This window comes from Aythya ferina (assembly GCF_964211825.1).
Source record: "Aythya ferina genome assembly, chromosome: 22".
NCBI lineage: Eukaryota > Metazoa > Chordata > Aves > Anseriformes > Anatidae > Aythya > Aythya ferina.
In genome coordinates, this window is record NC_140320.1 from 3,158,739 (window position 1) to 3,185,273 (window position 26,535).

At 53.5% G+C, this 26,535-nt stretch overlaps 1 protein-coding gene across 5 annotated transcripts in view; it reads right to left on the reverse strand.

The window, feature by feature from the left end:
- Positions 1-26,535, reverse strand: part of LOC311422428 (opioid-binding protein/cell adhesion molecule homolog) — a 328,972-nt gene that overhangs the window by 231,804 nt on the left and 70,633 nt on the right. Inside the window, exon 1 of one of the 5 annotated variants that reach the window (XM_084495472.1) lies at positions 4,341-4,462. The exons of the other annotated variants lie outside the window; for them this stretch is intronic. Within the exon in view, the coding sequence (XP_084351598.1) occupies positions 4,341-4,380 (40 nt within the window). The 5' untranslated portion in view covers positions 4,381-4,462. Of the gene's footprint in view, positions 1-4,340; positions 4,463-26,535 lie in introns of those variants that run through there. 5 annotated transcript variants of the gene reach the window in all.

Consider the following 26,535-nt stretch of genomic DNA (forward strand, 5'->3'; position numbering starts at 1 on the left):
GCAATGACAGCCCAAGTGCTCGTGAGCAATGTCACGAGGAGCCACCTGCACACATCCAGCTCATTACGGCCCACCAGCTCACGGCACCGTGGCTCAGCGGGTTTTAAGATGCAGCAAGGTCACTGCCGGCGAGGTTCTGCCGCTCACGTCCCAGCGTTTGTTCTAGCTCGTTTCTATCTAGGTTCTTCTCTTAGTGCCATTAAATTATGGAAATTTAAGCCTCCTGCGTTCTGGGCACAGCAGACAGATCGCCAGCCAGGATGCCTGCCAGGACCACGGGCTGGCTGCACCTCCTGAGCAGCTTTAATTATCTCTCCCTCTTCCTAACGGGGGGAGGTCGGAGCTCAGGTGAGTGCTCCTTGCTCTCCTCTATTTGATTCAATTCTACGGCTCATGAAATATGCTCCTGCTTCGTTCGAAGGACAAATGAAATGAAACAGCCTCTTGGAAGGAGACAAATGGAGGAGATGGGCGAAGACATCACTCAGGGGACTTTGGTGAAGTCAGGTGGTGCTTTTGAAAGGTACCCAAGGAATTAATCCAGGAAGGAAAGTAACAGGGGAATAAGTCAATTAACTGGCTGAAGCACACAGCGACTGCAAGGCTACTGCAGAAAGTGTCCCGGAGAGGCTGGAAGGCAGGCTGGGGCAGAGGAAGCACCACGTTGTCAAGGCAGAGGCTGCAAGGTGGATTTGCCCTGCATATAGCAGGGATGTGGATCTGGAACACCACCACGGGGATGGGCACAGGCCACCAGGATCCCTCCCCTCTTCTCCCTCCTTTGGTGAGCCTCCAACCTGGGTCTGAAGGGAGATGGCTTGGGATGGTGGCAACCACATCCTCTAGCCTAGCAGCAACTAAAAGGCTTCCGTCTTCAAGGCCTTACAAGTAGCTGCTGCAGGATAACAGGGACCTCTACGGGGTCCAAAAATCAGCTGGGCACCCAGCAGCATGGGTGCTGCAAGGCCGAGGGGGAAGCCAAACAAAATTTGGCAGAGAGGTGAGGGAACAGGTGGAGTACCTTCAGGGCAGGTGCTGTGAGCAGCCATCACCCACGTTAGTCTTCCATAAGGGTTAAGTGAGGGCCACCACCAAGGAGCCATCACCAACTGGTGGCCAGCGTTGGCCAACTCAAGTCCCCAGAGAGCCCTGGAGGCGCCGGACTCTCCCTGGGGCCCGAAGCAGGCCACAAAGGACTCACCTCCAACAGCAGCAGCTCTCGCCAGATATTTTAGCGAAGACCACTTTAACTCTCCTCTGTTTGTTCTTCGAGGTTATCCACGGCCCCAGCAGGGGCTGCAGAGGACGTCTATCTGAAGCTCCGACTAAAGCCGGAGGTAATTAAATACAAGGGGCCTCCCATTGTCAGCGTTGTGGCTCTGTTTTGGCAGCCAGCTCCAGCAGAGCAGAAGAGGGAAGATTTGATTTTAATCACACAGATTTCAGGTTTTATTTTGCTCATTAAAATTTCTGATAAGGATTTAGGCTGACATTATGCAGTATTTTGGAAGAGGATATGTGGCAGTGGGGGGGATGGCGAGGGCTGCATTTCCTCGTGATGAGATCTCTCTGCCTCCCCACGACAGACGCAAGGATATGAGCAGGTGTTACTTCAAAGGGAAAGGATTTGTGGGAAGCAGGGGGCAGGACGGCATCGTCCACACCAAATCAAGGATCTGAGCACCTCGGATTATGGAGAAAAAAGGTCCCAAGCCTGAGATGAGGTAAGGGGAGGGAGGGCCCTGCCCCATTTCAGAGCCACCTCCCAGAAGTCACGGATCAGATGCTCTCAAAATGCATTTTTAGGGCCCTGTAAGAGGGAGGTGGAAGTTTTACGCACACAGGGTCAGCTGCACACAGGACGATGGCATCCGATCACGAAGACACGACCAAAGAGACCTGTCCTGAGACTCCAAAGGGGCTCCATCCTCCGAGCTTCATCCCTTTGCAAAAGGAGCAGCATCCAACAAGTACAGGGGGAGAAAACCTCCTTATCCCACTTCCACCCCCTCCCAGAAACAGAGGATGTGGGGCAAAACCATCACACCTTCTTTCCAAAGGAGCATTTCCCCTTGATTACACACCTTAACCACCCAGGGCCAAAATTTTGTCGGGCACAGCCTCCCACCCGCAGGAGCAGCACCTCTGCTCCTCGCCACCTGCTCGTGCCCAGCAGCCACTTTGCTTCTTGATTAGAAACCGGCAAATTCGGGCAATTTGCCTCCTATTTCTTCAGCTAGCTTTGTACGAATACTACTTTAACACCTACTAAGCATTATTCATACAGAACAAGATGTCTGCGGCACGAAAATCACCTGAGCGAGAGGATGAATTAGCAAATGGCCAAGCATTTGGATTTGTACTCATAAACTTGGAAGCGTTGTGAAGCAGGATGGATTTCTCTGTCCCCAGAGGATGTGTTCTTCTCTCAAAAAGCCTTAAGCCAACCAAGTTCCATAATGTGATTTGTGCAGAATGGGAAATGAGCTTGCAACCACGCTCCCCTGTTTGCTCTCCGCCTGTGCACCCCCGATCTAGAGGCCGGGTGGGGGATTTTGGAAAGAGCAGAAATCTGAGAAATACATTAAAATGAAACCTGTGAAATACGCAATAATTGCCACCGAATCAAGGGCAGCCAGGACTACAATGCAGAGAGACAAAGGCAACAGGTATTCAGCCAAACATTTCAAGCGTATCTGAAGGGCTGGTGCCAGCAGAGCATCACAGAGGTTCCCGGTGTCTCTATACCAGCACCCAGAGCAACGAGCTGCCAGTGCAGGAGGGATTTCACAGGAGTGGCAGTGCCAGGAGCCATCGCTTTGCCAAGTGTCCCCACTTCCACCTCCCCTCGGTCCTGACCGCGCCACGGCACCGTAATTACCGTGCTCAAAAGAAGAAGTTACATGAATGATTCTCCTCGCATATTTTTAACTTTTCCTAATGGGAAGCAGTGGGAGCATCCTGAGTGCAGCTCGCTCTCGGGGGGCCAGCAGAAAAGCAAAAAACCCACCCCAGGCCACGCTATGGGAGCTGCTCGGCAGAAGGCACTAACACACGACTGCCCAGCACCAAGTGGGTCCTTCCCCTGTGCCGCCACTGCTGGCACCCGTCCCTCACCCTCCCAACACTTGGAAAGGAAGCAAAAACCCAGGATAAGGCCTGGGGTGGGAGCCCAGCTCCCCACGACATGGCACAGCCACGAGGGAGCAATGTGCAGCCTGTGCCCAGAGTCCTGAGCAGGACATCGGTGTCACCACGAGGCCACCAGCCCTGCAGTAAGGGCACCTCCTCCCAGGCGTTGCGACTCATCTATTAGATCTCTCCTCTCCTCTCTCCCCCACCTGCCACCGTCTTTATAAATATATATATTATTTTTCAGCCATAGGGAAAAGAAAGAAAAGGAAATCTCTCCACCACAATAGCATGTCAGGCTCCTATCATTTTCAAACCCTCCTCTCCCCTCCCTTTCCACTCTCCTTACTTAGCGGAGAATTTTCCTTCATTAAAATTAAGCCTCATTTCAGGCTCATCTTCTTTTCTCTCTCTCCTTTTCTCCAAATTGAATGGAACGTGATCTCCATCAACCTGGCCTCCCCGTCCCTCCCCTCCCTCCTCCTCTCGCTTTCATACCCAAACCTTCCTCACCACGAGGAAATTATCGTGCCAGCCGTCCTCCCTCTCCTCTCGCCACTCCACTGCGGGCAAATCAGCCCCACCGAAGACGACTTTCTTTCTTCCAGGAGCCTGCACGAGTTTCTCTCCCCTCTCCCCCCACACCTACCGCTTTCAGCTCATTCTCTTTAATTGGGAGGTATTTTCTCCCACATAATGGGACGAGACTTTCTCCCCTCCTCATTTCCTCACCACCGTTTCCACCCGGTTTATTTTTACCTGGTTTAATACAGCCTGCTTGCTCCCCTGCAAGCCAGCTGGAGCAGATCTGGGGGACCACTTCCATTAACCTACACCCTGCTAGAGGGCCCCGATACAAGGCGAGCCCTTGTGCCCCATGGGAGGAAAGGCAACTCGGTGTTATTAGTGGGGTTTTCTCCCCACTCCAGCTAACGCACGGCACCGCAGGGCATTTCCCAACTGCAACTCTGCCTTCAGAGACAGCCTAGGGACAACAGTGAGGTTTCCAGATCCCAGCAAGAAGACAGAGGTTACAGGACAGTCCCTGCCACCCTGGCTGCATTTACAAGGTGATTTTACACCAGGCATGAGCCACCCCGATGCCCAACAGAGGACACGCTCCCCAAAGACGGCTGGTGCTCAGTGGGAACAGCCCCATTTGCTTTCCTCTTCTCCCTCTCTCCCTCTCCCCAGCACTGTACTCTCACCTCCGCTCAAGCTTTCCTCCACCAAAAACGTATTTAACATTCTCTGATGCTCAAGGCCAGCCAGCTCGTTAGCTCTGCTACACCTGGATCAGGATCTGGAGACAAATTGCTGCTTCATTATAGGAGCTGAGGCTCTAATCCATTTTTTTCAGGCTGTTTAACTTGTAAGGACAACAGATGGATACAGGGCTGCATAATGCAGGCTCCTTAAGATCCATCACACAGTCTTGGAAGTGCAAAAACACAAGGCTGAGGAATGTGAAACTAGAGCGGATCTCACAGCGGTCACCTTAAATTAGGCACAAGGAGAAAATGTGCCAAGACTACAACTGGACCAAAACCGCCAACTTGTTTTGCTGAAGATTAGAGGAAAAACAAACTTTTTTTCTCCTCTGCAACCCACAGTCGTCTTAGACGTATTTGCTTCTCTCCCTCTCTTGTGAAAAAGAACAAGCAAAAAGCCCAGTAAAAAAAAAAAAAAAAAAATTAGTTAAGAAATTCCACTTTATTTTAGTTACAAAGGGGCAGCGGTACAAAAGCCGTGCTCCTTGAGGCCACAGCCTGAAAATCATTGGGCTTTGCTTTCTGATTTCTCACAAACACAACTGAAAGCCCTGACCTATAGAAAAACTTTCAGCAAATACGTTCATTTTGCTCAAAAAGACTTTCTGACAGCAGCAGAAAGAAACACAACATAAAAACCCTATTCTAGCTCAGAAAACATCCAGCGCGTTCTTCCTTTCAGCACGCACCTCAGACAGGCACTGAACCCAATCAGCGGAGATTTCAGGAAGGCTCCTGCTCCCTGATCCTGTTAAAAGCAAAGTTTGGGAAGGCTCCGAGCGAGCAACGTGCCTGCTGCCCCTGCCAAGCAGCTGCTGGCCCTCATGTGCCGTGAGCCCCCGAGCATGCAGGTGACTGTCCTGGTGCCGTGGTTGCCACAAGTGCACTGAGACGGTGCCTGGTGCTCACTGATGGTGACACGGTGACATTGTGACATGGCCAGGTTGGTGCTTTTACCTGTTCCTCCCTGTAAAACAGAGCCCAGCAAGACGGTAAGCACAGGCTGCAAAGTATGAGACTGGGGAGAGGCACAGTGCAGGCTGGCTGAATTTCTGAATCACCAGCTGCCGAGAGGCTTTTTCGCTCCTCCATCAGCTTAACTGCTACCTACCGCCATCAGAAGGTGACTACCGACAACCTGGGAGCGCTCATTTTCCCCCTCTGAACACAATTGTTTAGATGACAAGCCCGGGAATGCTGCAATTTCTCAGGTCTTCAAACACTTAATTCATCTCGGAGGTGATACCCAAACATGAGGCTGGCTTTACCCTGGCACCTCCAGGGGCTCCCAAAGCACAATGCGGCACACATCCTGCACGCATCCCTTTGCTGGAGGGAGATCTGCACCCTCAGGGGACAGCTCTGGTGCTGCCCCACGAGCACAGGGTGCCAGCGAGCTTTGGATAAGATGCTGTTCACACAGGGAGGGACAAGCAGCCTTTCCAAAGCCAGCACGGCCCCACCTTTGCAGAGCAAACCCTGGAAACCTTCCCCGATGCGCTCGCTGCTGCTTTGGGGATTTGCCCAGACAATGGCAGGACGCAGCTCCCACACTGCCTACCCGGGGGCAGGCAGATGAATGAGGCACAAGGCCGGCTATTTACCGCGCACAACAAAGCTCGCTCGGCATTTGTTCACGTTTCCCATTTCTTGGACTCTCTCCTGGTCCCTCTCGCAGCTTGGAGGCAATAACTTGCCTTCTTATCTGACCCAGAAGGACAGCCAGCTGTCAGCACACAAACATGGCCTTTGTTTATCCTTAAATGAAAGCTCAGTTAATTAAAACCAGAAATCACTTTCCCTTATCTGCAGCCTCTGGCCTGTGTGCGGCGGGCAGGAGGCTTCCCAGCGCGCTCGGCCCCGGGGCTGCAGACAAGGGCCCCGACACGCCGTGCCGATAACCCTGCCGCTACCTGGAGCATCCTCCTCGGGGCTGGGAACGTGTGGGGCAGCCAGGAACTGCTCGGTGGGATAACACCGCTCACTGCCTTCCCCTCAGCTGCAGAGCCAAAGGATTCTGATCTTGGCTTGTGTGCAGTAAGTGTCGTGGTGTTGGAGACCTGGTTTGGGGTGCTGAAGAGGGGAGTGCGCCCCAGGGCTCTGCAGGGCTGGCACCACGGCATCCTACACACCCCGTGAGCTGCATCCCAGACCAGAAACAGCATCCCAACAAACCACATCAAACCTTTCCCACACCTGCACCCAGCACAGCATCACCCCAGCAGCTTGGTGGCCAGGCAACCACACCACACCGATCCCATATCCCACCCCACAGCCTTCCATGGGCTTCGCTCGGCCCCAAAGAGCTTGCCCTCACCTTACACCAGCTGCCCCTCGCCCAGCTGGCTGCAGCAAGAGCCCCCTGGCAGGGGGGAGCTGCTGCCACGGCGGCTCAGCGCGTGCTGGAAGCCCTCGCCAGCAGCAATCAGGGTGATGCAAGGCAGCAGCTTGATAGAGTGCCTGTTCTGCATGCTGAAAATTGAAAGTGATCGACTTCCACCTTGCGCGGGAGGCAGAGAAAATCACATTCAACTCATTGAGAGGCTTCAACAGCAGAAAGATTGATCAACTTGATGAGAAGTGACTCTCTCGCGCTCTCTGCCATCCTCTCGCCCTCCCCCCGCTCTCCTGTTGATAGCAGTTTCGGTGCAAACAAGGCAGGCGAGGAGCAGGAGAGGAGCCCACTTGTTGCTAGTGGGGGCTGCAGCGCCCCGAGGTGATGCTGTGGGCACCCAGCCTGGGGACAGGGCTGTCCTGGCTGGCTGGGAGCATCTACCAGAGGTCACCCCTGAGTCTTGGGATGGGCAGGGCACTGGTTTGGGCAGCGACAGCTCCCGAATAACTCAAAGCCGTGGTCCAAGAGGGTCTCCAAAGGAGAGCAACGCATCCCACAGCGCACCTAGATGGCCCCAAGAGCAGAGTTCTTGCCCTCCCCAGTGCAGAGTTACACCCCTGGGACACTCCAGCCCTGCCTGTGTCACCTCAGCACTCCCAAAGCAGAAAACGAGGGTGTTTTCCATCCCAGGGGCAGCTCCTCACCAAACAGGTGGGAAATGGTTCAAGCAGGGCATGTCAAAGCTAGACCAAAGCGCGAAGCTCGCTTGGTGACCAACACGATCACACCTGGGTGTCAAAGAAGGAGCAGCAATGGGCTGCATCTCGCTGGGGAGATGGGGAGGGTGCTGGGGGGGACCAGCATCACCTCCCCTGCCTCCTGTGGTCTCGCTGCCCCCATGCAAGCCGCCCCCTCCCTTCCCTTCCGCCGTGCCCGGCACTCGTCACTTTGCCATTTACACGTGTCACACCAAAAATCTTTCTCATTAAGTGGAAATTGAATTTCGTTAATTAAAGCAAAAGAAATCAATTAACCTTATCAGCAAACAGGAGCCATTTGAAATGGAATAAGGCAAAGGCTTCTCTCTCCTGCTTACCCCCAAAGCCTTCCCCGGATGCTCAGAGCCGCGCCGTGGGCTGCGCATCAGCAGCAGATCGTGCGTGCCAGCGGGGGGACTGCAGAAGGTGGGGAAGTGCTGACGAGCAGAGTCAGAGAGGAAAGGGATTTCAAAGCAATTAACACCCCCAAGATTTACCATCAGGTTGACAAGCTCTCAGAGTAGCCATCACTCAAACATAAGGATTCAATTAACTTTTTTTCCTTCTCCCCCCCCAACTCCCCCGGTAGCTTTGCACCGAGCAGCAGAACGACTCCGGTGAGAGTGGAAGATTTAAAATCAGGCAGAACGGGGTTATTTTAAAGGAGATAAAAGCATCGTTTCTGTGTCCTCCCCCCCTCAAGCCGCCAACGTTTGTTGTTTTTTTTTTTTTCTTCCTTTTCTGTATGCCTCGTTGGAACAGCTGAAGAAACGCAGCCATCTTCCAAATACCCCTGGATACTTTTATGGACTCATTTTCTTTTAAATCCTGCAGAGCCCGACCCTGAGAAGTGGGAAGGCAGGGGGAGGCCCGGCAGGCTGCGATGCTCCATGGTCATTGCTGGAGCAGCTCTGGCACGGGAACCGGCACTGGCTCTGCACCGCCACCCATCCCCAGGAAAAGTGGCAGTGGTGTGGGACTGGGCATGCAGGATGCACCCCCAGAGCACGACAAGGACCAAAAACCAACACATTGTGTGGGGTGTTTTGGGTGGGCCAGACTTTAATTCCCAGCTCCCCATCCAAGGGGATGTCTGCGAGGGCCCCCATGGGAACAGGGGAGCTCCTTGCTGCTTCCCAGCTGCAGGGATGCTCCGTGGAGGGGCTGCCAACCTCCCGGCCCCACTCCTGAAGGCATCCTGCAGATGGAGCAGGGGGAGGCAGGGGGCTCTCCCACCCCAGGCAGACAATCTCAGCTCCTTGCAGCTTCAGCTTGTCCCTGGGGGCAGATGCCCCTGCCCAGCTGTGCTCTGGCCAATCTTCCCTACCTGCAAGAGCCTATGCTGAAGGAGTCCTTTAATATCTCAGTCTCTCTATGCAATAAAAACATCACAATAATAATAGCTCCTGCTGAGCACCCTTAATCTGTGGAGATCCAGGCACTTTAAGAAAGGAGCAAAGCAATTACATCGAGGGGACAGAGGAGAAAAGAACCCGGACACTGGGATTTGCACAAGGAAATCAGCAACCTGAGCAGCACACACCCCGATTGCTCAAACCTCCCCCCAAAACTGAGCTGCAGCCACGCTTACAGCCCAAAAAGTGCCAGGCTGCAGAGCCAGGGCAGTGCCCAGGGTGGATTTTAAGAGCTGGAAAAGGTTTTCATGCTGCGCTCAGGACCTCATCCACAACCCCCTTCTTTTCAGGGAGGGAAATGAGGCAGAGGTGAGCCCCAGCCTCACCCCACAAGTGTGGGGCCACCCACCTCCACCACCCCAACCCATCCCCTCCTGGCACCATCCCGCCACCGAGGGAAGGTGCCCCAAGGGTGCTCAGCTCAAAGAAACCTTTCAATGACTCACAAACCCCAGCATTGTCCCCCCACCCCCAGGCCATGTGCAGACAACCCCGCTAACTTGGGCCCCAGCTTTCTAAATAAACCCTCTGAGACCTTCTACCTCGTGCTGCGTGAGCACAGAGGCTTCTTTGTCCTCCCAAAGTGCCAGCTGGGTGCCAAGACCCTCAGTCAGCGCCAAGGAGCTGGGCGGCCCCTAAACACCCCCCTCCTGCAGGCTCACCCCACAGCTCCTGCTCCTCCCAGCACCCCTTAAATAGCACCCAGCAGCCATCCCTTCAGCAGCCGTGAGCTGCTAATTAACGGAGACATGCAGCTGGGTGAATTAATGCACAAGGAGGCTCAGCCCAGCGTTTAGCAGGCACACACACATTTTATGCCTTCCCTCCTGCAGGTGGGCAAAAACCACTTTGTCCTACCTGGTGCTCGGGCAGGGACAACAGCGGCTGTCCTACAGCCACTGGTTTTGGCAGCAGAGCCTTGAAAATCTCTGCTCAACCATGGATTGGGTGGGTTTGTGCAAAACCTGAGCCCAAGGATGAAAGGAGGAGATGGAGACCTCCCTGGGTGCTTCAGCTTGCTCCACGCACATGGACGTTCGTGTGGACCACAGGAGATGCTCCTCATGGGGCAGCAGGACCAGGGAAGCCCAGGAGGCTGGGAACTGGAGAGGATTTCCTCCAGGCATCTCATCGGTATGAGGAACGCCACTCTGGGTGCAGGGCCAAAATAGCACGTGTTTTCGGCAGCGCAGACAAAAGTAGGGAAGAAAAGATGCAAATATCTCCGGAATGTGCCCAGCAGTCTTTTGTGCAAGCACATTAGAATACAATACAAATGTGACTAAAAAAGACTCAACAGAATAAATACTGCACTTATAATAGGCCTCAGAGAGAGAAAGAGATTTAATGGCAACATATTAAATGTAAATCAACACAAAAGGTAACTGGGAAGGGAAGAGATATACCAGCTTAGGGATTATAGCACAAAGCTGTAATATTTACTCACGAGATTAAGGCACTTATAGGAAATGAAAAATTGTCCTTTTGTAATAATTCAATCCCTCGCCTTTATCCAGGAGGATTGGCCATATCAAGCTATTTTAGAGATGCAGACATAAATTCACACCTATTATGAGCAGAGGGATGTGGACCTGGTGTCTGCATCAGTCATGGCTCTTCTGCAAGAACTCAAGGCTTCGCAGGGGAAACTCATCCAAAAGCAGCCAGGTTTCGGTGCTGCCAGCAGCCACTGCCTGCACAGCCATGCTGATACCACCAGAACCAAGCTGCAGTGGTCATGGATTCAGCCCAGACAGCTTGGATAGAGGAGAAGACGACCGTGGACATCTGGGGGGATCTCTCCTCATCACAACCCCCATCCATCCGACAGATGCTGGGACCTGTAGACCTGCTGGTGTCCATGTGCCTGGCTGCCCTTCTGGGCAACTGGGGCAGAAAAAGCCAAGGGCTAAGCATGGCACTGCTCCCCACGTCCTTGTGGGGTCCGTAAATGCCCCCACCTCAATTCCCCACCCCTCAGCTCAGCATCTTTCCCTGCAGCGTTGGGACTATTAGCCACAGCATGGTCAAGGAATGCAATATATTATCACCGTGCTTACGTTATCTCCCAGTTTACTCTATTTTTTGAAGGCAAAAAATAAAGTTTAAAAACTCAATTTGCTTTCCAGGTGCCAGGCAGAGCGGGCAGGCAATAAAGAAGAGAGCCTTATGATTTCTCAACCGCAAACCTTTTCCTAAGCCAGCTACCTCCGCTGCTTGTGTGGCCCCAATCAGCAAAGCATCTTTAGCGCCTCACAATCTTTAATAGATTTGTCCTCTGCAAACCCGTTGGCGAGGGAGGGAAGCGTTATTATCTCCTTTAACCAGGCAGGGAACGATTGCTGGAGGCAGCGTGCCCACGGAAGGGTCTGGCTGTGCTGTGGAGCTGCCCACCGAAACCCAAATCTCACCAGGGAGCCACCAGCAGGGCTGGGGTGTCCAGGAGGAACTGGGGAGAACTCGGTGCTGCCGAACCTAGAGGCTGAACTAGCTAGTTTAGAGCATGAATATATCAAAAATAAATAAATAAATACATAAATAAAATAAAAAATGCCTAAATTCAAACAAGAAGCCCTCACCTCACCATTAAGGGAAATCGGAAAGGCAGAGCTGCCCAGCACGCATCTCCTGGGTGTGCTGGAGAGCCCAGCCAGCACGGCACTGCTGCTGCCTCAGAAATCCGGCCCTTTTTCTGCATGCTTTACTTCTAACCAGCTGCTGGTGGAGCATCGATGTGCTGCTACCAGCACCAACACGCTGCTGCCGTGCACGGAGGGGAGCGACACCAGTGGGGCAAGGGGAGCACCGGGAGCGCCACGGGCGCAGCAAGCAGCGTGCACCAACAGCAGCTTCCAGCTGGAAACCCCCGGGGCCGTGCTGGCTCAGCACCAACCCTTGCTCACCACGGCCTCATCAGATGCCAGGTCTCCGGGTGTCCCCCTCGGCACAGCTCCGCCAGCCCCTCACGCAGCGCCGAAGTGGTTAACGCCATTTCGAGCAGGCGGGGAAGCTGATAGACACAGTCCCACTCTGCTCTTTATTTAATAATAATTATCCGGATAGTAAACCCGACCCTGCTGTTTTGCTCACTTAAATTTTTTTGTTTCCCCAGCTCTGGCAGTGTCACTTCTCCCGAGGCAGCCTCCCCCACTTCACGGAGTTAAATTGCATTCTGATTCTATTAAATGGTACTAAATGTCTTCGAAATCAAAGAGCAAATATAATTTAAGTGCCATTTGGGTCTTCCCACAGGTTCTCAGCTGTTCGCTCAGCAACCAACCTGTAGAAAGCCGCCTGGTGACAGGGGTATGGTTTAAAAGGAAGCACGCAGCCGGGATACACAATACAATTCCCTTCCACAACGGCCTTTATGCAAGCTCACAATGCGCCACGCTCGCGGCTTAAAACAATAAGGCTGCTATAATAAGAAGAGAGGAGGAGGGGAGGCCGGCAACCAGCGCAGCCGGGGCAGGAGGGCTGCTGCTGGCACGGCACTAGGATGGGGTGCAAGCCCGTGCACGGGGCACAAAGGGAAAAATGGGAGACCCTGCACATCTCGCCTGGTTTGGGCTCAGCACGACGCTGAGCCCAACCTGAAGATGCTGCACGAGCCAAAGCTCCAGGAGCCTGCAGACCTGAGAGCACCCCACGTGCAGAAAAATGCCTCCCTGCTATTACAGCCAGCCTGGCAGGGGAAAGGTCTCAGCAGGCTGGAGAAGTCCCGAGGAGATCCCACAAGCTTGGGTGTGGGGGAGAGAGGGAGAAGCGGCAGCTCCAGAGAAGGAGAAACTGTGAGCAGAAAGTGAAGATGATAAACCTTAATGTGCCCGTAATGTCTTGCAATTTCAAGGCTGGTTTTTAAAGGTGGAGCTCAATAGTCGCAAAACGCACTTAATTAAGGTTTTCAGGAACACCCGTTGCCTTGATGTACTTGTATATTCTGAGCGACCAGCAGAGAGGCATGTTTCAAGGAGAAGTGCAGAGCAGAGCGGGGAAGGCTCCTTGAAGGCACCCAGCCCTGGGCACCAAAGCAGAAAAATCCTCACCCTGGCAATGTCTTGGCACGGAGCATCTCCCTGCTGCCTCCAGCCGAGCCTGAGCTCACCTACAAACGAGCAAAGCTGCAGCCAGCGTGGCTCTGCAGAGCTTCCAGGCAGCCTGCCAGCCCCAAAGCTGCTCCTTAGCTCCCACCGAGGAGAGCAGCAGCCCCGGGTGGAGAGCTGGCACCGGCACAGAGGGCAGGACCGAGCCGAAATCGGCACAGCCCCGCCAGCCAGAGGGAAGGAGAGGGCAAAAAATGTGTGTGGCTTTTCCACGGTATAGGGAACAACAAAAAAAACAGCCCCTCTGTGCTCCATCAGTGCCCCTCCACCCGAAACCAGGGGCATGGCTGCAAATGTAAGGGAGAGCAGTGCTAAAAAGGCAGCTGTGTTAACACCGAGCATGGCTCAAGTGGCAGCAACAACAGCCACGGGGAGGCAAAGCTCATCTGCAGTCGGCCAGAGCAGGGCCAGAGCTGCGGCAGCACTGGCTCTTCAGCTTCCTCAGCCTGCAGCCACAAATAGTTCAAGCCCTTGCTCTCTCCCCGTGCTGGTGGAAGTGACTAATTGTATTTTGAGAGAGGAGCAAATCATCTCTCGAATCATCTGCACCGATTCCAATAATAGCTGCTCTTCCTCCAACGATCCTCCGTGCAGCATTAGAGCTGCCTAAGCCTCATTAGGCAGCAAGCACTGCGCAAAGATCCGGCCAGGTCGGAGCCCAAGGTCATGCCCTGCCACGCCACAAATCCCTCCTCGAGCCACCGAAACACAGCACCAACCCCAAAGCCACCCCGAGCGAGCAATCAGCCTGCATTTGCTGCAAGAGAAGTGCTTGCAGGGGGAAGGCAGCAGACAAACATCTTGGCAGCTCCAACGGCATTTTGTGCATGCAGGCTCTCCAAAAACCACTCAGTGCTGCTGGAGAGGCAGCTCCAATGTACAGCTCTGGGCACTCAGAACTACATTTTTGAGGTGGCTGTAAGGACACGGCATCAGCTGGTGCTCACCCTCCCCGAGAGCTTTCTGGGGTTAGGGCAGAGCCAGGGAGCAAGCATCACAGTTTGGGGGGCGCAGAAAAAGAGGCTGCCTCTCCCCAAAAAACGCAACAAAGCAGACAGCACCAAAAGTGCCTCAAGGACAGCACTTCCCAATCTTCCATGTTTTTTTCCAAGCCTTTATCCTCACGGTTGGAGACATTCAGGTGCTGCTGGTGGGCTTGAAAACAAGGTAGGGGTTTTGTAAGGAAAGCAAAGGGTCAGCAGCCACGGGCACGCTCCTGAGTCTGCCCCATCACCAGGGAGCAGCCCAGCACCACGGGGATGCTGCTCCGAGGAACAGCACTGGGACCACCTTTAGGTACAGGCACCCCATGCTTCTGCCAGGTGCCATCGTCCCCGACCTCCCCAGCGCACGTCCCAGCCACGGGAGGAATTGCAAACCCGTTTCAAGTCTGTGCCTCTCCCTGCAGCGAAAGCAGCCGAGGGTTTTTAAACATTCAACACCACCCGGCCAGCGCGGGCTGCGCCACAGAGCTGCTCACATCAAAAGATCCTCAGCTCGGAAGATGGAAACGCTCCCGAGATGGGGAACAGCGCTCCCCACCCCTGGGTGGCTGGCCTGGTTTCTAGGTCGGGAGCTGGCAAAACTCCCCGTCTGTCGCCTGCATTTCCAGGAGCAGAAATGGGAACGTTGCAGGACACCCCAAAGCATATGCGTGGGGCAAACAGGGATGTCCCCAGGTAGGGCAGGACTCGGTGCTGATGGAAGCACCCTCAGACACTCCCCACGCACGGACACGGTTGCGGGGCAGCCACAAGGTCCCCGCGTGGTGCAACCCTACGAAAAATCACGCTGCCTCCAAATCACGCCTCGGTTTCCTCCCTGGCAAGCCGCAAGCCCTCGTCCCTTGCCTGGGCTGGCAATCTGGCACTTTCCGCCGGCGCCGACCGCACGTTTGGGGAGCGGCGTTAAAAATACCCGCACCGCCTGCGCCCTCACCACCAAGCCTCCCACGGGCGCGCTTTCAGCTGCGCCCCCTTGGCTCTGCCTGCTGCGGGGAGGCTGTCGCAATGCAGGCAGCCATCCCTGCTGCATTCCTGGCTGATTTGCAAGGAGAGGTGGGCACCAGATGGAAGGAAGGAGCTCTTCGGCTCCTTCTCCATTTTTAACCCTGCTGCAAGTGCTTGGGGAGCTTTAGTTGAGGGAGAAGGTGGCGCTTGCAAGAAACCCACCTTTAAAGGGTCCTTGTACAACATGGAGGGATCTCTAAAAGGAAAAACAGAGGGGAAGATCAGACTGTGTCCATGGGCTGGATCCAACAGCTCAATGGTATGGAGAAAGAGGGCTTGGAAGAATTTGGAGGAATCTCTCACCATCTTGGGGATGATCCGTCTGTTCTCAGAAATCTCATGTCATCGTTACTATATCCTGTATCAAATGTTTCTGCCGTGCTGAGGTTAAGCCATCGTCTCCATTCACCAAGGGCGAGATAATTCCTCGGGACTTGATTCACATTTTGGTGTAGGAGCCCAAGGAGAGCTCTCAGCTGTTCCCTCCATTCAGGTTTTGTTCCAATATGAACAAGACTCCCTCCTACACCCCCACCAGGAGTCACCTCACCCAGTTTTTGCCTTCCAAACGTTAGGTGCCAAGTCAAGGAAAGGCTCCAGGTCTCCCCTACCGCCCCCAGAGGTGCAAAAAGCGAGCAGGAACTCTTGGGTCATCCACGGCTCTCTGGGGACTGTGAAGGAACCCAGGCACCCACGGACTGGACCTCCAGGTCTACACAAAGCTAAACCCCGGTCTCTAAACGCCGTGTTTGCAAAGCAGCCCTCCTAAACGGTGCTTGTGGGGCTGGCACAACGACACCTGCCTGAGTTTGCAAGCAACAATTCATGAGGCTGGGGGGGGGAAAACAGTTTGCCTCGGCTAAAGCCTGCTGAGCTGCAGCAGATGGCTTGCTGCAGGAGCGGGGAAGGAGGAGAGAGAGCTCTGCGCAGCTACGAAAGGTTGCCTCCTCTTCGTAGTCTGCTTCTTCCCCACCTCCTTCCCCACACTCCTCCTCTCCGACGGAGAGGGATGCGGGAAACATGCCGGTGAAATCCCACACAAGGCGCTTCCTTGACTGACTCCTCCAAGTTGCTTCGCTCCTCTCCAATTTACCCTCACTCTGCAAGCGGAGCCGCGGCCCGCTGAGAGCGAGCGTGGCCGGCGTTCAGCCTGCAGGTCACGTTCTCCTCGCCTCCTGCACCTCCGACCGCACGCAGCACGGCCAGGGCTCGCCAGGCTCCGCGAGGAGACCCCGCGGTGCTCGGCAGCGCAAGGTGAAACCGAGGGGCTGCAAAGCAGCATGGATCAAACCCAACCGAAATATTTGCACAGAGCTCCGTGAAGTGAAACCGCCAAGCTTCTCGCGGCTTTAATTGCGACTGGCAGCCTTCCACGGTGTTAATAAAACTCATGTTTCTACGGCACCTTTCGTCCCACAGGTTCTTCGAGTCAAAGCCTTTGCAGACCTCGCGGGCGCACCGACACCAAGGGCGCTGGGGTGCAGCCACCTGCAGCGAGCATCACTCCAGCCCTCACGGCAGCAAGTGAAGGTGTCCGGGTCTGATCCTCCTCCTAAATCACCGGGGTGCACGAGGGGAACGGCTCTGCTATCAACAGGCTGATATAAGCAGCCCCAAGCCTCTCGTGTCCAGCTAAAGGCTGAAGGTACCCACTGCAGTTGGAAGATGAGCAGCACCCTCCACATCTCAGCTCCTGACTTGGGTTTTTCTACCGGCTTGTTCCTCCTCCCATTTATTTCTATTTAAATGCACGCTGCACATCTTTTTTTTTTTTTTTTTTCTTTTTTCAAGTCCCTGAGATTTCTCTCCTTTTGGGGAGAAATCTGCCGTCTGCACCATCCCTGGCCCTTCCTCTGCCTGCTGATGGAAAAGGGCAGCAGCGTGGGGCTCGATGCCCCGCACCACCGCCTGCCTTCCCGTGCGCCGAAGCTCTTTCCATTCACAACGTGCTACAAAGGAGGGCCGTGAAAAAATATAAGCGAGCCACCCCCACTCCCACCCATATGTGCCTTTTCTCAAGGTCACCTGCAGTCAGTTGACATGTTTTCTCCAGTCGGCTCGCTGGCAGCCAAAGCCTTGTTTAAACGACAGAGCAGCCTTTCCAGGAAGGAAACAATTTCCTCGATGGCAAAGGAACAGAATTATCCATTTGGAAAAACGGCGCCTCGTCAAGCTGACACGTACAACAAAGGCAGCCTTCCTCCGAGACTGACAGAGGCACAGCAGGCGAGATGAGCGGAATCCCACAAAACATCATTTGGAGGTATAAAATATTCACCATAAATTGCGGTGCCACTCGGGACCTGGAATTCAAAGCGCCGAGAAGAAAGCGGAGCCTCTGCAATGACATTCAGCTCCCGAGCTCAACTTTCTCCCCAGGCCCCGAGGAGGGATGGAGGCCAGCCGCAACGCTCCGGCAGCGATGATCTGCCTCCCGTCCTGTGCTTTCAATCAGCATCTCCCCCGGTATTTTAATGAGGAGATTAATATCTTTAACCCCATTTTAACAGGCAGAAAGAAAGCAAAGATTTCGGAGAGAACAGCTGCCTCGCAGACAACCAAATCCAACTTTAGGCGATGCTTCCAACAGATAAGGACAAAGCATCAGATGGGGAGGAAGAAGATTTCCTCAAAGTCCCAAAGGAACGGAGCAAGGGAACATCTCCTTATTTATAAGGGGGGATATTGCCATTGATTTGATTCAGGATGACAAAGTTGCTGTAAGCAGGAGGTCAGACCCGTGTCTGCTACCAGGGACAAAGCCAGCTACCTGCACCCCGAGCCAAAGGTGGGCAGCAGCCCACTTATCCACCAGCGACCTTTCCAGTTGGTATTTGCAGTGCACTAGCAACAAGGAGGAACACCATCTGCCTCCCAGCACACACATTTCTCAGCTGCTTTCCGCTTTCTCTTTTGCTTTTCTTTCCCTCCTAACAGATGTTTGGTTTCCTGCAGAAGGTGAACACTTTCCATGGAAATTTCACCCAAGTTTCCATCAAAAAAAGACACGTTCCCCTGCAAAATTTTCCAACTCTAATAAGTAACAATAACACTTGGATGTGAACCGCCCCTGGCTTGGTTTTGTTGTTTGCAAACCCTGCTGGAGGCTTTGCCCACCTGTAGTTATTATTTCATTGCTTTGTTCCTGGCTGTCAAACTCCATCTCTTTTTTTAACCTTAACACCATATGCTTCCTAATGAAAAACGTCTCCATATTCACACCTGAAATGAGAGTCTTGTGTGAGCTCTCTTTCGCAGAGCCCTCATGGAATTTCACTCAAAGGCTCAAGGAAAAAGAAAAGGCAAGAGAGGCCTTACAGAGCAGAGAGGAGACCTTATTCGTCTCATCTCCCAACGACTGTTCAGCAGGAGCCTCCGTTCCCGGCTCCCTTCGCCAGAGGTCTGGGGTTAGCTGCATGTAAAATGCAAATCCCAGTACGGGGAGAGGGAAAGGGCTTGGGCAGCACGCACCATGGTCACGAGAGCCGCCTGTGCTTTGAGAGAGGGGGGCGGCGGGCTGCCAAGGGTGCGCTTCTGAGCCGAGGAACTCTTCAGCTGTAAAAAAAAAAGTGCCCAAGAGCCTCTTAATCTTGCCTCCTTTTGGAGGTGACCTTGCTGTTTGAGGCAGTGCCCCGATGGTATTTGATTCACTGACTCCTCTCACATCTTCCTGAAGGGCTCAGAAGCAGGGATCTGCAGGCAGCCTCGGTGGAGTCTCCCCGGGGACTCCTCAGAGGTGGACACCACACGCAGCAGCTCTGCAAAAAGTCCCCAGAGCCTCTGGGCAAAACCCACACGGGTTTTGTGGCTTTTTTTTGTGCAATGCCACAGCGAGCCGTGACCCCGCTCTGCACGGAGGGTCAGCATCAGTGAAATGGGGTTTCAAAATCTCCCCAAGAAACGTGGCGTGCTCTCGCAGGGGCACTGCAGACGAGGCATCGCCTGCAGGCAGGGCTTAAAACCAAACTTGCCTCGGCGGTGAGCGCCGTGCTGTGCTGTGCCGTGAGTCATCTCGTCGGCCGCTGCTCCTGCCAGCGCTGCTTCAGAGGCCAGGCTGATGGGGCTGTCAGCACGGCTCCCTCTTCACTCCAAGCAGCCACTTAATGAGCCAGCGCATTGCGTGTTTAATTAAACTGTGCTTTTCACATTTGTCATTCTCCAGTCTCGGGAAACTGAGCAGAGCTGGAAGGTGCTGGCGTGAAACCTGCGGGCACGGAGGTGCCGGCAGTGCCCCAGGGCAGAGTGCCCCCAGCCCAAGCACCCGTCCCATCCACAGCACCTTGCCCTGACCCCACAAACACTTTACAAAGTGCAGGGGGATCTGGAGCATCCCCTGTCCCATGCCAACAGCAGGGCCAGCTCCTGCCCCTACTCTGCAACATGCCTGGCTGGGAATGCATGAGCCCAGGGCTTGGCAGAGAGCATCATCAGGGCAACCAGGACTGCCTCCTCCCATTTCCCTAAAACCAGCGGGCAGTAATGAGGAAGAGATGCTGAGGAGAAAGAAAAGCAGAGAGAAGCAACGCTTCTGGATGGAAAAACAGAAAAGTGAGCTGCAGCAGAGGAATTGCGAGAGGTAAGCGGGTGCTGGATGAAGTCCTGTGAAAAACATCTCTGTTTTGACAAGGAGGATGTGCAAGGTGGGAAGCTGCTATGTTTTTCTCACACATGACTACAGAGCACCGAGCCGAGAGTCGCAGGGCCCGAAGCAGAGGCCAGCAGTGCCCGCAGCGATCCCCACAGCCCCCGCGGGGGGCTCAGACCCTACCTTCCCCCCACCACGTCTCCACCAGCCCCCGGCGGCTTCTGGCGAAAATCGCCGCCACGACGTCAAGGGTGCAGAAGGAACGGGTTGCAAATGCATTTTGTTTGTGTGTGGGAAGCAAGACTGGGGAACAGAAAAGATTTATTTCAGACATTATGAGATGTTTTGAGCCCTTTTTCCCCTCCTCCATCCATTTAGCGGCAATCAGGCGTTTTCCTTCCCAGCTTATCCTTTGACAAAATGAGCTGCGTTACCTGGGGAGTCAGATTGCCTTTTTTTTTTTTTTTTTTTTTTTTTGCCTCCCCCTCAATACCTGGAAGCGTGAAGCTGGTTTGGGGGATACCCTTCACCTCCCCAAGAAGAACAGGGCACCCTCAGCTTGCTTGCACAGCTCCCTGGCCCTGCAGCCAGCGGCGAGATTGCTCTCCCACCACACAGGGCAGCAAGGGATGGAGCAGGAATAAATATATAAATAAATGAAAGAACAGAAAATCACATTCTTTTTTTTTTTTTCTCCTCCAACCTTCCCCACCAGCTGCTGGTTATTTACCATTATCTCTCCTCGCAGCGTTGGCGGTGCAGCCGGACTCCCCTCCGCAGGCTGCCAGCAGCCCAACATTACCGAGCTGCGCGGTGCTCGCTGCAAAACCAGGCGGCAGCCAGCCCCAGGACGCTGCCCCGTGCCCCAGATGGAGGAAAAAAGCAGCCTCCAGCAAGAAAAAGGAGGAGAGGGAGGAACAACAGAGCCTTGCAAGGCACTGCGGGCTGGGGTCAGGCTCAGCACGCGGAGGGATGGATCCTTGTGGCCCCCAGCACCCGCAGCTCCACGCTTGGAGGTGCTGAGCCCAATGTTTCTCCCTCGAAGGAGGCAGAGCTGCTTCTCTGCTGCAGGCTGTGCGGGGATGAGCACACGCCACCCGCCCAAATGGTGGTGCTGCGTGTGCTGGCCAGCTCCTAGCTTTGATTTGGCCAAGCTGGTATTTGTTTGGCCACAGCAGGGAAGGGGCACGCACACAGCATCTTGTGTTTTAGGAGGATGTATTGCCCCTTGGTAAGAGATTTAACTAGTTGTACCACCAGCCACGGGTGAAGGAATGCTGGAAGCGACCTCCTGCACCACATCCCACAATTAATCTGCGACTTCCTAGTTAACCCGCAGCAGCAGGACAGCACGCTTCATCATTAACCCTGAGTTCCTAGGATATTTCCAAAGCCATTCCCACAAACACGTGCTGAGAAGCGGAGAGAAATGAGAGAAAGCTGGATGGGTCCCCCGACAGAAACGTGCCCGTTGCTTCCACCCATCTATGCCGAAGGAAAGCGGCGCTGTGCAGCACAAATAAATTAGACTGGGAGCAGCACGTGCCCCAAAGCTGCAAGTTCGGGCTTTGCAAAAGCAAATCCAACCAGATGAGCGAGGGGGAAGCCAAGATGGGGGCTGCTGTTGAGGTCTGCCTTGGCTTGGGCTCCTGTTTTTCAAGAAATCTCTGCCCCCAAATTCGGACAGCACTCCTCCTCCCGGCAGTCCCGGGCAGATCAATGCTCCGCCACCCTTCCTACCCATCCCCACAACACAGAGGGCTCCAGAGGGAACTGTGGGTGTCTTTCCAGATTTATGGCCCTTTTATTTGTTTCTATTGATTTTTAAAAACACTTAAAAAAAAAAAAAAAAAAAAAAAAAAAAAGGCACGGTGACTCTCCTGGTGCCTGGAGGCACGGCAGGGATCAGGGATCAGTGCGCCTGCAAGTGCTCCCTGCACCTGGGGACCCCCAAGCACCGTGCAGGCACCCAAATTCGGGTGATCCCACTCCCCCAAAACCCCAGCAAACTCCAACTTCCCATAGCCAGCACCATGGGACAGCACTGTCCCCTTCCCACAGAGCCCAGGGTCCTGCAGCCAGCTGCTCCTGCCTTTCCCTTTGGCTCCTGAAACCCTCTCCCCTTCCCAGTCTCAGCTTAAAGCTTATAGCTTGTGTCAGCCCAGCTGTGGCTCAGGCTATGTTGTTGCAATGATTAATTACCCTATCTTCAGAAATTGGGCTCCACTTCTACTGTAAATGAGTCCAGCTTCACCTTCCAACTCTGGATCCTTGTGCACTCTTTTCTGCTAGATTAAAGACCTGTCGATTTGCAGCAGCCTCTTCCCCACGGAGAAATATCTAGACCACAACCAGATCACCCCCTACCCTCCCTTTGATCAGCTCACCAGGCAGAGTTACTTCCCTTGCACTCCAAGACAAGACAGACACGCCTCAATTTACCCACACATTTTATTTTTTCCGTGCTTTTTTTCCCCATTCTCCTTCCAAAACGCTCCCGTGCATGAGCAGCACACGTCCTGCTTGTACACACAAAGCCACCTCCGAACACTCGCTATTCTTCACATGCTCCCAGAGATGCTTCTTGCCCTAAGCAGTTAATATTTATACTGAGAGCAACACCGGCTCCGAGAATATCAGGATTATTATTCCTGTTGTATAGATGAAGGAACTGAAGCACGGAGATGAAGTGATTTGCCTAAGGTCAGGCAGAGTTGGAGGAGCTGTCTGTGCCTACCCATGCCAGGAGTTATTTAGCAATACGAGTATCAATAGATGGCAACGAAGGACACGGTTTAGTTCCTGGATCTCCCCGCTCTGCTGACACTCCACGCAGCAATCCAGCCCTCATTTCCCTGACAACAGGACCTCACTGCACCCGTACACCAGCTCTCCAGGACCAGAGGCTGCTCACCGTGCTATTACAGGGGAAAAAAAAAAGGCAAAAAAAAGGAGCTGTGCTGCTTGCCGGGGCCAAAACCACTGCCTGAGCACCCAGAGCGAGGGAAAAGCTGGATTTGCTGGCCCAGCCCAGCCATCCAAACCTCCCCTTCAGCTGGAAATGCTCGGGCTGAGAGATGAGGACTCCCTGAGTTCTCGCTCCTAATGGGCTCGCTGCAAATCCACGCGCGCTCCTTGCCTCTGCCCCACGCTCGACTGCACACCGAAGGCAGGGCTACCTTTGCATACCAAAAGCCTTTGAAAATCAGGTTCTGATTCTCCCCATGCTCTTCAAAATGGAGATAATCCTATTTCCCTCGCTGTGCTTGCAGAGCTCGGTGTATGACTATTTATGAAGTGCTTTAAAGGCATTTCTCTCTAGAAGTTCTCCTGCGCTCCTCCCTGACCATCCAAGCCTCACGCAGCAGCACTCCTGGTTTGCTTTCCCATCTTCCTGGTGATTTGGGGAACACCTTGGGAAGGTTTTCCTCCTCCCACCCAACATTTGGCCCCCTCCCAAAGCTCCCAGGGGCCAAACGTGCCGGGGCAATGCGACAGCCCCATCCTGCTGGGTGCTGAGCTCGCAGCCACACACCCAGCTCCTAGCAGGAGGCTTCCAACATCCCTGGAGATGAGCACACCCGTTACAACCGATGCTTTTCAGGCTGCCAAGTACCCATGGCCAATGCAGTTCTCCTCGCTTCCTTCACCACAGCCCCACTTCATCCCCCTAAGCTGCCAATTAGGCAGGCGGCGGAGATGGCGAGGGATGATGAGAAGTGGCAGAGCCTCGCTTACTCCTCTCTGGCAACCTGACACGAGGAGATCCACTTGCTAAACGGTTAAAAAGCAAATGGTGCGGCCCAGCTCATCAAAATCACACTTTAATTAACTTTGCATTGTTTTTTTCCCCCCTCTCCCCTCGCCTTTTTTTTCTTCTCCTTTTTTTCTCTCCTGGCATCAAGAACTGAATTGAGATGCAGGTGAATTCATTTTCATAAACTATCAGTTTCCATCAAATCTATCTAATCCATCTCTATATAAAATCCCTTAAGCAGAAGATCTTGCTCCCACTCTGCCTTCCACAGCTGTGTAAGCCTCGCAGAGCTAGCAGAAATACCAGGCGTGGGTGGCACTGCAAGTTCCCAGCTCTCTCTAGATGTGAATATCACTGAGCTTACACGTCCTCGCCGTTCCTTCTAAAACATATGGCTTTAATGTATCACCAGTCACTTCCCATCAGGATCAAAGTTTAAATATATCCGTGGCTTAGGCCGGGAACAGCAGGTGCTGCTCGTGGGGCCGGACCCAGGGACCCGGCTCAGCAGCGCAAGGGTGGGGATGAGATGCTCCACATCTGGAGCACAGCTGCGGGGGGAAATGGAGATGGATGCAGGGACGGGTGGTTGGGAAAGGGAGGGAGCCAACTGCTCAGCCACCAGCCAGGAAGGGCTCCGAGGTTTGTAGGGAAGGGCCCAGGAGCGTTTCCTAGGTGCTCGTGCGAGCCTTGGCTCCCTGGCACGGAGGAGCAGCAGAGCCTTGTGAGTCGAGTCGTGCCAAGAAGAGGAACAACAAAGATGACAGAGCAGTAGAAAGGGACAGCTCATCCTGCACAGACACCCTTGTGGTGCCAGCACAAAGCCCAGCCGCTCAGTGCCCATCACTCTGCAGACACAGCACAACACCCCCGAGCTGCCTACATCCAACCGGGAGCACCCACACCCCAAGCTGATGCTGCCAGCACCCAAAGCTCCACACCCCAGCCACAAACTCCCCGACCATGCTGATGAGGAGGGCAGAAAGTCCCCCAGCTTCACACTGGCTTCTCTCCAAACCCCAGCTTGCTCCAGTTCCATCCCTACCCGCTTGGCAGGGAGCAGGTAGGGCTGGGGAAGGATGAGAAGAGAAGGAGGCATTTCCACGATTAAGGTAGCACCCAAATTTACTTATCAAGACCACACACAAAGGTACTGGCTGCAGATTGAATGCAGTTCATGGCAAGTGTTTCTGAAAGCTGCTGGGAGCTGGAGGGCTCATCAGAGAATCTTAATTGGTTTCCTCTTAAAAAAACCCAAATGCATAAATTAAAGCAAAATAATAAACTCCTGGCTGTTTTTCATTATTAATAATATTAACAAAGCGAGGAAACACAGAAAAACAACTTGCTGCGGATCCTCCAACCCAAGATGGAGCAGCCAGGATGGGGAAAGGTGCTGCAGCCAGGGCAGCTCCTGGGGCTGGGGAGAGCTGGAGGAAGGAGGAGAGCCTGACTGGCTGCCAGAGGATGTACTGGGACATAAACTGGGACGCCAGCAAGGCACAGCAAGGAGATGACGCTCAGGCTGCTCAACCCCAGAGCTGAAGTGTCTGGGACCCCAGGGCCACGAAGGCCACCAGCAGCAATAAGCCTTGGTGGGACAAGCCAGGCTGGAGAAGTGCACAGCGTGCAGCCAACAGCCAAAGGTAAAGTACCAAGTCCAGGTCCAAATGTGCCCACACTTCAAATGCGCCTTCCCTTGCTCCCCTACATAGTTAAGTTTCAGCTCGACAACTTTGCCAAAGCCCTCAGTGAACTACAACTGCTATTTAGGATCTCAGTGATACCGTTTTCTAGATAAAGAAAGTGAAAAGTTGTGAGGCAAGAAGCCAACGGGTAAACTGAGAGCAGGAGCCAGTCTCTGCTGTACAGCTGGATCTCTCAGTCAGTAACAAAAACCACGGGCCTTGCTCCTTCTACTCTTTTTTTCCAAAAAACAAAAATAATATTTATATTTTAATTAAAATGTACACAATGTAACTCTAAGAGTTTGGCCACCAAGCATTGTCGCCACCTGGGTCAGAAGCCAAAGGAGCACAAACGCTCCTCTCTGCGAGCAGCGCAAGGAGCGCCCCAAGGATCGCATCCACAACTCATCTCCAACGACGCCCATTAGAGGGGAGAGAACGGGTATTAACAAGATGAAGTGTGAGAATGGGGGGGGAATGAATAAAAGCAACGGCATGAATAGCACATGAGAGGCAAATGAAATAATTACTCTGCTCACCATTGTTACGACGCCGCAATAAATTCAATGTAATTCCTAAAGGCCAACCAGTTTTCTTTCTTACTTGCTGCTTCTTTCTTTCTCTTTTTTTTCTTTTTTTAAGTTCCTTTTTACAGTTTCAGAATTATGCTTTAATTAGCATAACATTTAAATTAGCGAATGGAATCTTAATTAGCTGAGGAAATAGACTTTTGCTGGAGTGGTTGCTAAAACAAATAAATCCTCTTCCTCTTTCAAGAGCCATTTGCTTATGGCACATTTAATAGCCTAGTGTACCATAAACAATTTGAGACAAGGATAAGTAATTAAATTAGAAAACATGCCGGCAGAAGTACCCCAGCCTGGCCTTCTCTGAGCTACAAGAGGCTAATGCAAACCTCCCTTCATCGGGGGAAAGTGTCCACTCGGGGTCTGCTCAATTACCAGCCGCAGGACTCCGGTTGCCCAAAATTGCCATTTCTGCACCAGAGCCCCAGGGGCTCTGATCCTTGGCCCAACGCACTCAGGACTGAAGGAGGGCTCTCGTGGGAAACAAAGGAAAGGGTTGCAGGAAGTTCAGCTGAAGAAGAAAACTCCAGAAGTGGTGTTTTCTGGTGTAGGACCTTGCTGGAGAGAAAGCCCAGGGTGATGGAGGTCTGGGTACGGTGCGAAGGGTGGGACAGGAGGCACAGGTTGGGCTGCCAAGATGAATTCCTTCCAGAAACTTCTTCAGCAGCTGAGTTTGAGACAACACAACCACGGTACAAAAGGCTTGAACCTAGCTGCACTACGGCACAAGGAACAGCCCCTGGTTTCCAGCCCAACGAGACTCACACGAGCTCACGAGAAATGATACGAGCTACACAAGAGGAAGATCAAGAGTCCTAAGTTTGGTTTAGTCTCAACGTCAGCACTCTCTAACCAAGGGTGTAAAAACACCCTGGAAATCACAGCAGGATTGTGG